This window comes from Mus caroli, unplaced genomic scaffold (assembly GCF_978045245.1).
Source record: "Mus caroli unplaced genomic scaffold, Mus_caroli_1 scaffold_17, whole genome shotgun sequence".
Lineage (NCBI taxonomy): Eukaryota > Metazoa > Chordata > Mammalia > Rodentia > Muridae > Mus > Mus caroli.
This window is the reverse complement of record NW_028227272.1, coordinates 78,500,892-78,518,711: the sequence shown is the minus strand read 5'-3', so window position 1 is coordinate 78,518,711 and position 17,820 is coordinate 78,500,892. Positions and strand designations below refer to the sequence as shown.

The window sequence follows — 17,820 nt, the reverse complement described above, 5'->3', positions numbered from 1 at the left end:
AGTTTGTGGTCAGTCTGGTCTACAGAGTGAGTTCCAGGACAGCCAGGGATACACAGAGAAACCCTGTCTCAACAAAACAAAAACAAACAAACAAACAAACAAAAAAGTAAGAAATGGATAGAATTGAAATGAATATTGTATTATTTAAACCAGTCCCAGAAACCCAAACATCACATGCTCTCCTTCATGTGGATCTTAAATACACATGTAATATTAGAGTAATTAGTTTATCTTTGAGTGGCAATGAAGGTAAAAAATACAATCTACTCAAGGGTGAACGGGTAGGGAGGCCTTAAGAAAGGAGAGATATCAGAATGTGTTAGACATAAGGTATCAAGGACAGCAAACCTGTATTCAGGCAGGAGATATGAGGAAGATTAGAAAAGAGGAAGGCTGAAGAGGAGGTATTCAAAACATAGGACATCAAAATTAATGTTATGGAAAAAAATATGGAAACCTACTATTTTATAAGCTTAAAAACAAAATTACAACATTTGAAAAGCAGAGCTCTGAAGGGACTAAGTTCAGAGGCAGTCTTACTGCTTGACATGCTGCAAACTGACAGTTTTCGCGACTAAGCCTAAGTTTCTGTGTCCTAAAAAAACAAAACGAAACAAAACAAAACAAAAAACCCGGGAACTCAGAACAGCTAACCACAGCTGAGGGTAGCTAACCTGTGAGCAGCTTTGTCATCCGGCCTAGAGTGAGACTAGGTAGCTAGAATGAATACGCAACCCTGCACCCTTGAGTTCTCCAGAGTTTAAAAACTGTAGAATTACTCAGACCGTAAGATAGAGCTAACCAATCAAGGTAAAAGGACACATACTCATCCTTTCCTGGATTTCCACTTACAATAAAAGCTGGTCCTGTGATCCCACCAGATGTCTCCATTCCCAAGAGGGAGACCCATGCATGCAGATTATCCAGCTGAATAAATGCTCTTTGCTTCTGCATACTATTTGAGTCTCTGACGATTCTAAAACCCCTATGTGGATGGAAAACGCATTGCTAATAAGCCAAGAGTTACCCAACAACAATTCCAGAGCCAGGTGTGGGATATATCTGTAGCAGTGTAAGATCCCAAAAGCTGCCTTACAAGATAAGCTGTGACTCCTGCTTTTGCTGCCCTATTAAAATGGAATGGTAAGACCGTATTGCTGAAGATCCTGCACATGTTAGTTACAAAACCTAAGAAACTCAAACAGAAGCTGTTCCGATTCCTTCCTCCCTACCAGCTAGCTTTCCCAGAACCAGAAGGTACCACTCAGGCTTCTGGGGAGAAGAGTCATCAACAGTGTGGCCCACCTGTGAATGCCGCAAGTTATGATAGAGAAGGCAATGAAATGCTTTCTGTCTGAATGGGTAATGCACTCCAAAGGAAGAAACGCATGCCAAGCACTGCAAATCTGTTCAACATGGTGTGATTCAGGAGTTAGAGCGTACCAGAGGGGAACGCAGTGTGTCCATACACGAGTACAAACAATGACCAACAAACATATTAGTGAATGAAAAATGGGTTATTGAAAATAAAAGAAAAAATGATAAATTTCTAAGGAAAAAATTTAATTAAACCTGCATACAATTGAACCTAGGGATAAATTGAAATCAACACTAAGATGTGCATTGATAGTTATAAATAACTAAGGTAAAAAGATGTCTAAAGTGAATAACTCAGGTCACCAAAATATGACATCATTGAACAATAATAAGCCAAACTACAATTTGTAGAGAAAAATAATAAAAAGTATGAAAGAAAATAATGGTATGGGAATGAGAAAAACAAGGAATCAGTGAAAAAGAAGAAATGTTTCCTTGAAAAATCAAATCCGAAATTAAAAAGAGAAATGTTTATTTAGGGTTATGTAAAGAAAGAATAATAAATGCTAAAATTAGAGATAAAAGGAAGATATTAAAATAGATGCCAATCATATTCAGAAAATCATTATGATACACTGAAAATTGAATTTGAATGCACTGGGAAACATGAAAAAATTAAAATAAATTCTACTACATATGTAACTTAACAAAAGGGATAAACTCTTAAAACTTATAACAAACGATTTGATTAATACAGCTATAAAATGTTGCCCAAGTGTGAAATACCCAAGCTTAGATGTGGTTACAGTTAAAAAAAAAACAAGCAGAGTTTTAAAGAAGAACCAACTGTAAAGCTCCTCTAAATTTCCTGTCAAGAAAATGAGAGGGAAAACACCAATCTATTTCATATTATATATCCACGAATAACTTTCTGTCAAAATCAGAAAAATGTCACAAGGAATAAGATAGCCTATATTCTCAATAAATAATTGTAAATTGAGTTACCACACCTCAAAAAGCTCATTCCTAAAGATGAAGTTGGGTAGATGCAAACATGATGCAAATTGTAGATGCAAACATGAATCAGCAACATAAGTCAGCCCATAAAATCAATGGCAGAAATCACATTTGTATATGCAGGCACACATACAAACAAATACAAACACACACATGCACGCATGCGTGCGTACATACACGCATATGTACAAAGACAGATACACACAAATAGACACCCACACACACAGGGGCAGGCACACACACACACACACACACACATATGCACATGTGTGCACACACACGATGGTGAAAATGATCTCGTGGTGCTGGGAGAAATGGACGATCTTATCAATAGCTGCAAAAAGGTCGTTTACAATGTCTAGCATTCCTTTTTCACAATACAAAAAAAAAGTTAGAAATAAGAGAAACATATGTCAACACAATAGAGAACATGTAAAACAAATATATAGACAACATTACAGAAAATGCTGGGATATTAAGGATTTCTACTTAAATCATGCTGGGATATTAATGATGTCCACTTTGTCCACTCTTAGATGTGCAGGGTGCTAAGATGTAGTGAGTACAACACGACAATGGAAAGAAGAAGAATGAAAAGGAAAGTGATATGGGGATGTCAAATTATTCTGATGTGAAAGTCCATAAGAGGCTAAACTCTACAGTATAGAATTCACTAACATGACACACAGTGTGTAGCTTCATGGTAAACTAGCAGTGGAGTCCTCTGTCCTATCTGATCCATCTATAGTAAACCTTTCCGAGGGCTGGGAATGGTCTTCTAGACATAACAAGATGGAGTGATTGGAATTTATGTATCGTAAAGAGGTAGGAATAGACTAGTTTTAGCCTTCCAGAACAGTCATCCCTTGCTCCATTCAATATCTGAGCTAACATCTTGAGATAATAAATAAGTAAAAACCTCTTATAAGCTATGAACTGCCATCAATATATGTGTGCGAGTGTATGCATATGTATGCATATATACATGTATGCTATATCATAATCAACAAGCACATTTGTATATGCAGGCACACATACAAACAAATACAAACACACACATGCACGCATGCGTGCGTACATACACGCATATGTACAAAGACAGATACACACAAATAGACACCCACACACACAGGGGCAGGCACACACACACACACACACACACATATGCACATGTGTGCACACACACGATGGTGAAAATGATCTCGTGGTGCTGGGAGAAATGGACGAAAATAACAGAAGAGAAGTTAGTACAGCCCAGGAAGACAAAGTAGGAAAAAATGCCAAAGTGCATAATATACTTATATGAAAATGTCCTTATAAAACCCTACTTATGTATTGTTAATATACAAAAGTAAATACTATACTAAAATAATAAATCATGATGAGAAAAATTTTATGACCAAACATCTATGTGCATCAGCTATTTCCATATGAGCGTTTCATGCAAACTGAAATTGCTCAACTTACTAAAGCTGCAACGCCTGTGAAGTTTATAGAGAGCAACCAAAGCCCAGTCTTTTATGTTCAGAGAATTATGGTCTGCAAATGACACTCCAGTGGATACAGAGATTAGATTACAGAATATGAGTAGTAATGAAATAATCCTGCTTATGAAAGTTTTCAGTTGGGATGTTTTGATGGCTTTGTGTTGCCGAAACTTTTTTCTTCTCTTACTCTAATGGCAAACATTCTCATTTTAAAAAGACAATGATTGAGTGAAAGATTATGTGGAGTTTGGGGAAGAAATCATGCGATCTAATTTGTTTTGCCAATTTATAATGCAGATATAAAAAGCACCAAATTCTCCCTCATGAAATTCACTTGTGTTTAGCGGAGCTTAATAGAATGCAAAGGCGAATAAATTACTAATACTAATTGGTATCCAAAGGCAAATGTGTGCTAATTTCCCATATATCTCGAAAAGGGAAATGTGTATCAAGCCTATGAATATGCAAATGATGGCACTAACCACCTGCTTAATGACAAGGGCAAGTACAACCTGTTTCTGTTACATTATTCATTTCCTATTTATTAAGAAATTTGAATACTTGATGGTTGCTGAACAGTCATAGAACAGGTGTTTACTCCAGAAAATCTTGCTGTTTTAAAGCTGTTTGATTCTAAAGGAGCATAAGGGCAGATCCCTATACTGAGCAAATCTAACTGTAAACACATTTTTTAGGCTCAAAGATCACAATGTTTAAATTTTTCATGGGAACAATATCTTATGAAATAGCAAGAAATCCTGGGACGTTTTATTAAGAGCTGAAAATTATTATTCTTGGGAACTGCTTAACATTCCTGAAATCTCTGATTCCAACCCAACCCAGCATTAAAATGCATATTATTTTGAGCACAATCATATATGTACTTCACGAAGGTATTCACATTCATTAGCTGCATCTATATATAAGAATTATAAGACTTTTAACTTCTCAAAAGATCAAATCATATCTCAAAGAGCCTAAACAAAGTATGGATGTGGAATTTATCTTGTGTTTGGATAAACCATATGAGGCTAAAACAAACAAAATACCAATGTTCACACACATTGTACTCTTACTGACTTTTACATTCAGATACCCATGTATCTGATCATTAGTAATAAAATATTACCTTCCCTCAATGATATAGTGATTAAACAGAACAGAAACATGCTTTCTGTGAGTGCATCTCTGTGTATACATATGTGTATATTTATACAAGATAAAATAAACTTCTATAATATAGCTTACACACTTACAATGATGTTTTAATCTCATAATACAATGTAAAATTCAAAAGGACTACTGAGGTAATATTAATTACTATGCATGGAGATCCTCATAAATTCAAGAATGGCATAATGGTAAACCATCTCTTTTTATTGTATTGTATTGTATTGTATTGTATTGTATTGTATTGTATTGTATTGTATTTTAATAAGGTTGGCTCCATACGAGGGAGCATGTCCAGTACTGAAAGTCTAGCCGAGAACACATGATTGGGAGCTCAAAGTCCCCAGAGGTTAACTCTATTGTTTTGTTAAATGGACAAAGGTCTTCCTTGTTCTACACTCTTTACTTATAGTAAAAATAAGTTCATAAGCTCATAGTAGTTTAAATAAGGACTAGTCCCTGTATGTACAGGATATTGCATGTCTGTGTAAATGTAAGTATTGGTGTGTGTCCTTGGTACATAAGTGTTCAGTTCATATTTATTTTCATGGAGGAAATATAACTACCTGAAAATTATAGCTATGAAGTAAAAACACTGTTAACCTATAACTTAAAATGAACATAGGTTGCCATTCAGGATTATACTCAAATTTGAGAAAAATAAAATAAACATTTGTAGAATTATGAGGAATGACTACTTATGTAAGGAAGATGAAGATATAGAACATAGAATAAATTGTATAGATGGTATGCAAAGGGAAGTCAAACATGAGATCTCATGTCCTAAGTCCACATCAAAATTAGTGGCTTTCATTTCTTTCTTAAACAATAATTAATTTCAGGGGGAGAAAAACTCTTCCAGTACTCTCAAATTGAAATTGTCATAAAATATACTCATTCTTATATTCTAACATAAATTGTCAAATTCCTGTAAGTGAGTCCATGTTTTTAAAACCAGGAAGGTTTTGTTTGCTGGCACAAACATTACAATTTTTCAAAAATGCCAGGCAAATGAATCCAGTGGTAGCATATGGGTTATGAAATGGACACAAATTCTCCTTTGGTCTGAAGAATAGGAGAGAGCAGTAGGAACACTAAGGGCTACTCTTAAGGAGAACTGAAACATGTACCTATATTTTGAATCTTTATTCATTTCTAGTCATCCATAAAACTAAGCCCACAAAGCATTAATGGATGTCTTTCTGGAAATTCCAAATGAGTAAGAAACCATCAAATGACTTAGATAACACAGTTTGATTTGACATAAGAATTGTGGTAGCTCAGTAAGTACCTGAAAAAGTTAATTTCAAATCAAATTTTGTTTGAAAATAAACAAATTATATGCAAATAGCTGATTTATTATTCTGAGATAATGTAGAATTCAATGATCCATATTTCACACTCTCAAAAAAGAAGAGCCAAGGCTATTAGTATCTTCATGGACAAAAGTGAAAACATGTGTGAAAATACAAATGTAAAAACTTTACTGTAAAGTTCAATAAAATGTTACAAAGCCTAAGTGAAATATACATCTCATTCAGAACTATATTTTAAAAGTTGATTTAAAGTAAACATGTGAGAAAGAATAATGCAAAATCAGTCAGAAGATTTCAAAATATTAGGCAGAAGTTAATATCTTAAGGCAAACAAAGAACTCATTTCCATGGATATACAGACACCTATGATGAATTATCATACATGCACATATATGTATTCAGGGAAATATTCAGTAATGTATTATGTGTAGCTATTTAAACTTTGTGTCACTTGAAAACATGTTTGTAGTAAATAAACTGCTGTCTTTTTAAGAAAACATAAGGAACCCCTCATTGACAAGAGTGAGACAAAATACTTACACAAAGGGATTCTCCATTATTGAAGGAAAAGTAGTTACAGTCGTAGCTGACTCACAAGTTAAAAGTCTTTAAGTCATCACAGCTTTCTGTACTCAGTTACTCTCATTCTGTCTATGATCCTCAAACAGATAAGTCCTGACACTTTAGAGAGTATTCTATTGCTTTCTTATGACTCTTCCCTTAGCCTCACATTCTATGTTTCGTCAATATTCTATATGTGATAGGCAATGCCATGTGGGGGGTCGGAGGGGAGGAACCACGCAAAGGTATGAAAAGCATCATTTCTGAAAAAAACTTATCACCATGAATATCAAAAGTGCATATGGATATTCTGTATAATGACTGTGCAGAAAGAAGGCACTGGAATTTTAATATACTCTATAGCTGTATAGTGCAAGAATTTTATTTCCCTTAAACTTTCACTGTTTGCATCTACAGTAATAGAAAAATCATAAATAATCTTGATTATAACTATCAAAGAGCTGAAATGCTGGTTATTGCATACATTTTTTTCTTTTTAAATATTTTTATTAGGTATTTTCCTCGTTTACATTTCCAATGCTATCCCAAAAGTCCCCCATACCCTCCCTTCCACTCCCCTCCACACACACTCCCACTTCTTGGCCCTGGCGTTCCCCTGTACTGAGGCATATAAAGTTTGCAAGTCCAATGGGCTTCTCATTCCTCTGATGGCCGACTAGGCCTATCTTTTGATACATATGCAGCTAGAGTCAAGAGCTCCGGGGTACTGGTTAGTTCATATTGTTGTTCCACCTATAGGGTTGCAGATCCCTTTAGCTCCTTGGGTACTTTCTCTAGCTCCTCCATTGGGGGTCCTGTGATCCATCCAATAGCTGGCTGTGAGAATCCACTTCTGTGTTTGCTAGGCCCTGAGGATATGTAGTAAGGATGGGTTTTAGTGTGCTAACAGAGTGCATTATCAAGGTAACAGAGATAGTCCACTCACAGAGAGTAGTTACTGCCATGAAAATTTTCGATAGTATATTTACACTATATTTATCTTTGAAGAATTTTAAAGAGTTCATGGACTCTGACCAGGAGTGTTGAGTTGAGCTCTTTATTTTCAGTTCAGGGAGCTATGGCCTCACTCAGCTTGCTGTGGATTAAATTGCTACACAGCATTGGTAACACAGTCAGTTTCCCATCAGTCACAGATGCAGGACCCACACAAATTAGCATCACTTCTTCAAAGTGCTGTTCTAACTAATAAGATCATATAAGTACAGGAAAAATCATGAATGCTGCTGAAATGTAGAAACTTATTTGATAGGCAATGCCACCTTGTATAGGAGACCAAGCTCTACACAGAATTACTATAGGTTTGTGTTTTCACCTAAAACTTTGTGAGACCACTTTTAACTGTTGAGAAATTATGTATGAAATTATTTCATTATTTTCCTCCTATGTTAGAATCTGGATATGTATACTAATGTGGTTTAATTTACTATTTTAAAATGTGTGTCCCTATATACTTAAACACACACACACATACCCTTTCCTCAAAACTAAACTTAGTATCTTTTTCAAAATTATGGGTACAATAAAAACAGTTCCAAATATTCTTCTTTTGAATTTTACATGGAGAAAGTCCTGTATAACATGCAAATTGGAACAAAATCTCTTTCTCTGAGAATAGGGAATCAGTGTGGATCCCATTCAACTCCCTCCCTTGAAGCACATAAGAGTTTATTACACTTGCATTTAACACAGACAGAAGAATTTTACAGTCAATTTCTGCTTTAACATATGAAATATAGATGTTTAAAAAGGATAGCTTGTTTCCTTCCGGCACATTTATGTTAGAAATCGTGTAATCACAGAAAATATTCCTGTAATGAATTTTAAAGTACGAGGGACCATTATGAGTAGTAAACTTGTATACCTTTAGAGATAACTCTAAACACTGATTATTTTAAATTGTTTATGTAGAAGTGAAATCGTATACTTTAAAAAAATGAAACTCAGATTGAGCCAAGAACGTATAAACACATGGATTTAAAGGAACACTGTAGGATAAACATGTGTTCCCTGACTTGTAATGATGCTGCTATAACTTTCAGCTAGTGGAGGATGACATGTATAGATGTTCTTATGTAATAATCTCATCTCTTCAGTAAAAGGGGTTCCTTGTTTATGTCATCACAATCTTTACTGAAGAATTGGTGTATCACAATATTTTAAAAATGTATTAGTGATTATTGGGTCATGACAATGTGAAATTAATATTACTCACTGTTTACAATATGTGCCTCCACTGTATCTTAAAATGTACATTAAGGTACTTTTCTATAACACATAATTAAGAACAATAGAAAACTAGACAATATAATCTACTCTTAATTGGAGCTTAGAAAGGACAGGAAAAGCTGTGTGTGTGTGTGTGTGTGTGTGTGTGTGTGTGTAAGGGGGTTTGGGGAGAGGGAGAGAGAGAAAGAGGGGAGGAGTAGGGCCTGGGTGATGATATAGTAGGTGTGTACCAACATACAGCGGCATTATATTAATTTAATTCTTTTATATCAACATATGATAAGTAGAGAATTCCTCATTAATTTAGCTAATGCCCTTCTGAAGAAATAAACATAAATGTACAAGAAGCATATAAATAATGAATTTATATGCAATCCTTACAATTAGAGTTTATAATTTAATATATCATTAAGTTATTTAGAAAAGTAAGAGATAATGAAAAGGAAATATAGTTTCTACACAGTTAGTCCACCTATAAAAATGTTATAATTTGTAAGGACCATAGTAAAAGGAAATAAAAATAAATCATTTGTTAAAAATAAATTAAATTTCATATTACTTCATATGTGACCGATGAATTTTTAGGTAAGTTGAAACCTATGAAATCAACATCACAAGATCAAAAACTATGAATCATTCCCACGGTTTCTTTCTTGCTGCTTCCTGAGTATGTATTATTAGATATACTATCTCTATAATTATTTAGTTTGCAATTTAATGTTGTTCAGCAGTGACCCATGCTATCAATGGATCTTAAAACGTAAATATTTTGTCTAATCAAAATGGTATCCTCTAACCATTTCATGTTTTCTTCCCCCTCCCCTGACAACCACCACATTTTCCTTTAATATATCTGATTATTCCTAGAAGTGCAGCCTTGTCAAATGGTATCATTGAGGTTGTTTCTACCCATGTGATGCCTAAGATATTACTAGTTAAGGATATTTGGACATTGTGATTAAAGAGATTTTTCTTTTTACTCAGAGAATCCAACTGAAGGATCTAAATCCTGTCAGATACTCAAGGATAAAAGAAAGAACTAGGTTGAAGCATTCATTTAGTTGCAGCAAATGATTCCTCTATTTTTAGGATTACAACAATATTGCTTCTTAAGTTGAACAATGACTAACTATGTAAATAAAATAACTTTAGTTTTTCCCAGTGCATTAATGTTTGTGACTGTCACTATACCTGGCCCCATTTATCTTCTCACATATGACAGATATGGGACAACCAATGTGACACATCAAAACACAAAAGGAGATACAGAATCAAAACATCCCTTCTAGTTCTCAGACAACAAACATTGCATAGGTAAAAAGTGACTTAAAAAACAAATAACATAAAACTTCTAAAAGTATCATATAACGTGGAAAGAGTCTATTACAGGATGTTATCTGCATCTATCATACTGAATAAATGTGAAACACATTCAAATTTTTACACAATTAATGCTCCATAAGCTTAGTTGTTAGCAGGAAAATGCTAACATGGGAGTTACACAACAGTGAAAATGATCTAAAATGTGAAGTGAAAACCGAAGTTTCCAGAAGTTCATTATTTTGAAATTTTCCAAATCGTCCCTGTCTAGTTTCATCCATTTGCCAGCAAGCATGATTATTCATTGTTCATTAAACCAAATAGCACTTTATAGTTTGTATGTATCATATTTAATTATACGTGCCTTGGATGTAGTATACTCAGGTAGTTCCATTTCCTACCCATTGTGAATAAAGTGGCAATAAATATTACCACTCCAGCATGAACTGAACAAATTTGGTACCAGCAAACATGCCAAATTCCATGTGGTAAAGACCCATCCTAAGTATTTAGAAACACTTATAACACAAAAATATTTTTAAAATATTTTTAAAATGTCACAATATTCACACACAATTTGGTGACAAGTTAATATGTTTTGAAAATTAGTTGATTTTTACTCCAATGGTTAGTTTGGCCTTGTTCCAGATATACAGTGAGCGAATTGCAATGGTTATATTTCCACTGTGTGCTAAACCTAGGATCATATGCTGACTCCACTGATACCTAATGACATATTTAACACTGGAAGCTAGTGGCAGAGAAAAAAAAAAAAAAAAAAAAAAAACAATGTGTGGCAATATGTCTCTCCTGTAAAATGTAACAAGAGCTGTTTTAATTATGAACCGTGAAGTTAGTAATTAGACAGAGATAAGAGCAATATGTAGTATCAATTTACCAACAAAAGAAAAGAGTATATCAACATACACATAAATAAATGAATTAAACTGATAATGAGAGCTAAAGGTAGTGGCTGGAACTTTCATAGAAGACAAATTATTTCATAGACAAAAATATTTACAATAACGTTAGAAAGTCCAAGGACAGTGAAAATTAAGGGAAAATGAGGAAGTCTGTGGTCCATCTACATTTAGTTATATTTATGCCTAGGCCCTGGTAAGCCTTTTTGACTCTTCTGTGCTTATTTTAAAAAGATGAATTAGAAGATTATGAATGAAGCTACGTTCTAAGTAATTTTTATTACAGATTAAACCACTCAATACAAAAATTTTAAATCCCAACAATATTTTAAGAATGAAATTAGTTCAGATTTAAAGCTTTTAGTTAGTGTATGAATAAAGAAAAATAATACAATGTTAGCTATGGAAGTAGACTTCAGGCCAGAGGACTACGGGTCTCACAGGCTCACAAAGATGCATGAGTAATCATGGTCTTCCATAGACAATTGAAATGAATTGAAGTGAATCAGGGAGTAAAAAAAGACCAAAGGACTGTATTAAGTTATTTGCCCTAGACAGTCAGCAAGAAACCTTACTACATACTTGGCTGAAGCAAACCAATTGTCCAGTTTTCAAACTCTCCCCAGGACATTCTGTTAATAGCCTGGGCTCAGAGGATACCCAGATGCTCTAGCTCCATCTATGTAATGGCAGCTGGAGAATGGAGATCAAAATAAATAAATAAATAAATAAATAAATAAATAAATAAATAAATCATTTTGATGTAGATCTTTGTGATTTATAAAAAAGAGCTCTTTGTACCGGGCAGTGGTGACATACCTACACCTTTAACCCCAGCACTTGGGAGGCAGAAGCAGGCTGATTGCTGAGTTCAAGGCCAGCCTGGTCTAAAGAGTGAACAGTCAGGGCGACACAGAGAAACCCTGTCTTGGAAAAAAAAAAAAAAAAGAAAAAAGAAAAGCTCTTCTATTTTCCAAGTGACTAAAAAGACTTATCTATCAACTTTAAATAATGACATTAGCAAGAAATGCCCCTTGAAAAGGACAGGAGCTGTGTTTCAATCAAACCTTAATCAACTTTCCATTTACAGGTGGGAACACAAATATAAGGTTTTCAGCAAGCTCTTAGTTGGAGAAATACTACAGAGTTCCCAATATTCTTGATTGAGCTTACCAAAATTAAAGAAGCAATATTCACTCACCTATTTGTAACAATATACAAAATGTAGAGTAAATGATCAATAGCTAATTCATGGCAAGATTTTGGTATTTTTGTTGTAAAATATCATCACATTGTTACTACTATAGAAATTGAAACTTTTCTGACATGATATATATACAATTTCATTTTCCTTCTGGGCTATGTTATATTCCCACTTGTCTTTTCAGAATACTCCAGTCATTATATTTGAACACTTCAAAAATGTCAAGTCAGAGATCTGACAGAGGAAAGTAGAGAGTACTGATATCTCTCCATTCTTTAGCACTTTGATTACAGGTTCATAACATAACCTGCATATTCCCAAGTAATTTCTTATTAATTCTGAAGATCGCTTGTACTGTAATAAGAAATGCCTTTAATGGCACAATTTGAGATAGAAACTTATATTATTTAAAGGTTTATTTTTAAATCACAATTTGTGTAAATGGTTTGATAGGTACTCAGGTCATTTATATGCTTTGTGATATCGCATTCATAACTATGTGTGAAAACGAAAATAAGGACTCATTTCAGAGAATTCATTTTCTACATGCATCACGTCTGCAACTGTCTTTTCATGAAGAGACACAATTAAGCTTTCTCTTAAAATTCTTTTATCTACTTCTTCTTATTAAAGAATAGATATCAATTTATCTATCTATTCTTATTAAAGTAGATGGCTTAAATAACTGCAAATGTAGTACATAAAAGGTACCTAACCTGCCATATAGACAATTGTGTGTTTGTTACCCAAATATTTAAAACAAAACTTAACTCTCTGAAAACTAAAACAAGGAGAAATTGCAGTTCTACATTAAAGTTACTTATAAGTAAAATAAGAAAATGGCTATAATTTCTCAATAACCCGGCAAGAAAAGAAAAAAAATGAAGAAAAATAAGAAGGTAATCATATAGGTACATCAATATCAGACTTACTACTCGAAATATATATCAAAATAAATAACTCACTTTGAACTCCATGGGAGCGTACTATTTTCCAGGTTTCTGCTGCTACTTCTTTGACATCCACTTGATAGTGATGAATAGGCACACCTCCATGGGATTCGGGTTTATTGAAAGAGATCTTGGCTGTGGTCTGTGACAGCTCTATAATCTTCACTCCATGGGGACTAGAGGGGACATCTATGAAGGAAACAACCTGGACAGTGAGGATGGATACTACTAATAATTATTTTGCTACAAGAATTAGCAATAAAATAAAATAGTAATCAATATGGTTGAATTAGAAATGAGTTACTTAGTGAGTAATAAAATATTCCTTAATTCATCTTAGTTACAAACCTTGCACAATGACATGAATGTCTATTCAATATAAAAGAAAAATATCCTTGGGGAAATCAATTGCTCTTACCAATATTTGCTTCTACATTTTCTGTAAAGTGTATTTTATTGAAATTAATGCAAACAAGTCTATCTATCTATCTATCTATCTATCTATCTATCTATCTATGTGTATATAAGAGACCATTACATGCCTATGCATGTATTTATGCATGTACATATGTTTTATAAAAGTGATAAATGCAAAAATATATACATAATTACATTATATACATAAGTACATTATATTTTAAGAATAATAAATTTAAGCATTATGATTAATATATTTTATAAATCATTTTGTTTTTTCCAACAATTATATGGTTAGTTTGGGCCATGAATTAAGGCCCATCCTCTCACCTTTTGGGTAGCTGAGAAAAAATCAATACAATTTCAAGGATTTTTTAACGCAAAATGAAATTTTAAGATCATCCTGAGAAGTTAATGAGATCCTAACTCAAATGGAAATAAATAAGAGTGGTCATATCAAGGACTGGTCTCATGTGTACAAGGTTTGGTTCAACCTAAAGTACTGCATGCAGAATTTTAAAAATATAAAGAATTTGGTTTTTTATAAGATAAATGGTTTTCATCAATATTGGGTTTAAATTACTGTCATCATAAAATTATCTTGAGCATATTATTGTACCAATCAATTAATTGCTTACTGTAAATCTCAAAGTAGTCTAGGTAGACTTATAATTAAAAGTGTCTTTAGGAATAATTATTACAAAGTCAGTACAGATAGTATAAGAGAAAATTATATACCCCAAAAAATTCTGCAATGAAATTATTGAAACCTATATCACAGGAACTTCAAGGATGATGTAAAAATATTGACAGTGTCTAGTGTGTTTTTCCCAGTCATTCAGAAAAAAACATCATTACATGAAATCACACAACATAAAACATGTCGCATACACTGCAGGAGTGAGGAACTGGAAGAGAACTGCCAAGTCTTCTTTGGTTGTGAAGCAGATCTTCTCAAGTGTATTTTTTAATAAATTCCTTTTATTTTCTTCATGATTGCCTTGTTTCTCTGGAGTCTTGTGATGTTCCTGATAAGTTTTAGGAATTTTTTTCTATAAAGCATTTTTATTGGTACATTGATTGAGCTTGTATTGAATCTATATATAACTTCACATAAAATGGGTCTTTTAAGAAATGAGAATTCTTTCATCTCAAGAATAAAGCATATACAATTATTTATTCATTCGTCTGTAAGTTATATTTTATAGTTTGAATGTGTGTGTGCGGATATGCCCTCTGCTTCGTCAAATATATATGTATATATAGTCCCTTGTCTTTAGCTATTTAGGAATTGTTTCCTTAATTATTTTTCAATCATGTGAATAGTGCTGGCATATAGAAATATTATGTATTAATATGTTGATTGGTTTTGTGTTCTGTTGCCTTTTATAATCATTTGTTCTATCAGCTTGTTTGGGAATATTTATGATTTTAGATAGAAGATTATGAAAACAAACTGAAGTTTGAGATGAGTTGGAAATTTGTTATAATTTTCCTACATAACTAATTTAGTTAGGATTTCCAACAATATGTTGAACAAAGGTGATAAAATGAAACAAAACAAACAAACAAACAAAACTAGTCAATTTTGTATTATTCTGCTGTGGAGGAAAGTGCTTCACTGGTCCCTACCATCCAGTGTGATGAGGTCTGTGTGTTCATTCTTAAGCTAGGAAACACTAGAGTTGGACATCTTGTTTTATGTCACACAATTTGTAAGGCAAAGTTACAATGATTGAAGCCATCTGGTCCTACATTTTCCTGAGTATGTACTTCTAAAATCCTACTACTGTATTTGCTTCTGATAACTAGATATCTAAGAATTATGGGGAGTTGTTGGCAAAGGCTCTGAGCCAACTTTTACTTCTTCAGATTCTAACAACACATCGAGTAGCATTGTGACATCTGAAGAAATTGATGTTTATAAATGGTTGACTTAATCCAACCTCAGATCCTATCTTTTAGGATCCTACTTAATATAGTTTCATATTTTATAGTCCTCTCTCTTAGCACATGGAATGAAAAGGCCAAGTATGCCTTGCCCATATTCATTTGGGCATTTAAAATAAAAAGTGGTTTCCCCCAGCTTTGGACATCAGAAGTAATGAATATCTGTTGTGGATAACCCCGGAACTAATTATATTTGATGTTAATTCCATTCTCCTGTGAGAGGTTGTGAACAAGGAATGAGTCTGCACTCAGGTGATTTCCTCTTAATCTGTTTCCCACCTTAATTTCTAAAATAAAAGAGAGCTGATGATTGGGGAGATAAAGGGAAGGTGGAGCAGAAGGTTGGAAGAGGGAAGAAGGAGAAAATGGAAGGGGGAGAGGACACAGAGGAGGAGGAAGAAGAAGAAAAGCAGAGCAGAAGCATGTGGCCTGGAGAAACTCCAAGTTCCAAGGGGGTCTCATAGATGTGGAAGATGGTAGTGTAGTGGTAGATCTGCCCAATCTAGGTGCACAGCATGCAATCATATTAACTGAGTTGTGTTTTCATTTGCTGGGGCATATTTGGGTTGGAAATTTACCTAAACAAAATGATGCCCTACATATTGGTTTGAATTCAACTAACCTGAGATAAAAATTCACTGCCCCTTCAACCCCTGAGTGAGGATATGGCAGTGACCTAGGCTGTAGTAGTATGGATTTGAAGCTGACTGGGTTTGAGGGGCCTACAGAGAATGGCAGAAAGGCATTCATGTAGAGAGAGCCTTTTGGTTTTTGCTTCCCTTTATCCTTTGCTTCCCAGCCTGCTTCCCTCATCTCCAAATAGGGACACAGACAATGTGGGTCTCTTTACACTCAGCTTCTCCCTGTGAATAAAGAACAAAGGTACAAATGGCTCTGGACCAGGTAATCCATTGATATAAAGAGAGAAATATAACCTTTTGATACTTAAAGATAGAAAATTTTACCTGTGGTTTGGAACTAGATAGGGAATATTAGTCACTGACTCCAAGTAGAGAGAGCAGTGATAGTCACCTGCAATGAACAGGTATTAATTAATATAAGTCTGTGTCTCCAGGTAGAAAGAATAGCAGATAGATATTATAATAGGTATTAATTAAATAAATGTGGCTTCTGGTAGAGAGTATAACAGATAGATGGTATAACAGGATGACTCTAAGAGCTTACCAATTAAAAGTTCTCTGCTTCCTATAGGCGGATATTAGTAGAAATTTGACTTAAAGATAGTATAAAGATATATTGCTCTAATAAATCTTACAGGATTCTCATATTCTGTCTAACATGGCTCCATGGGGATTTTGAGTTTAAATCCTAGTTTCACAAGTAGCCTCTCACAAGCAAGTATAGATAGAAGTGTGAATCAATTGTTTTAAAGATGGTATAATAAAGTCTTCAGGAGACTCATATTCTCAAACGTGGACTCCATGGGAATTTTGGGTTAATATCCTGATATTACAAATAGGCTAAAATGTGTGTGATTTTGAGTATTGTGGTGGTTTTGTTGTTCCTATGAGAGAGAGGGCAAGCTACAGGTTTTCTTTGTCACCAGCTGAAGGATATGCTGATTTCAGGAAAAGGCTTTGCCTTGTGTTTTTGGAAAAGGTGATGAAGGTTTTACACCTTCCAGAGTTCTATGGATCAGATTTGATAGAGGGAGACCCCCTGAGAACTAGATTCCAGAGAGTCAAATAAAAATACTAAAATTTTATTTTGAGATTTATATATTACCTAATATACAGCCTTGGTGAATTCCATTATCAGACATGCTGAACTGACCTGCCTGAACTCATGATGTTGTGGCTTTTTATCCAGATCCAGTCAGGACACAGACATCAGAAACTAAGACAATTACTGGGTGGTCTTCTTAAGGCCAACCAAGTTCCCCATTTTACCTACCCTTCCCCCTCCCTTCAAAAATATCTCAAC

The 17,820-nt window shown here is 34.0% G+C and overlaps 1 protein-coding gene across 2 annotated transcripts in view; it reads right to left on the bottom strand.

Moving 5' to 3' along the window:
• Positions 1–17,820, bottom strand: part of Ncam2 (neural cell adhesion molecule 2) — a 431,584-nt gene that overhangs the window by 89,513 nt on the left and 324,251 nt on the right. For both annotated transcript variants that reach the window (XM_021184925.2, XM_021184926.3), the window contains exon 12: positions 13,525–13,698. In XM_021184925.2, coding sequence (XP_021040584.1) covers positions 13,525–13,698 — 174 coding nt within the window. The remainder of the gene's footprint in view (positions 1–13,524; positions 13,699–17,820) is intronic.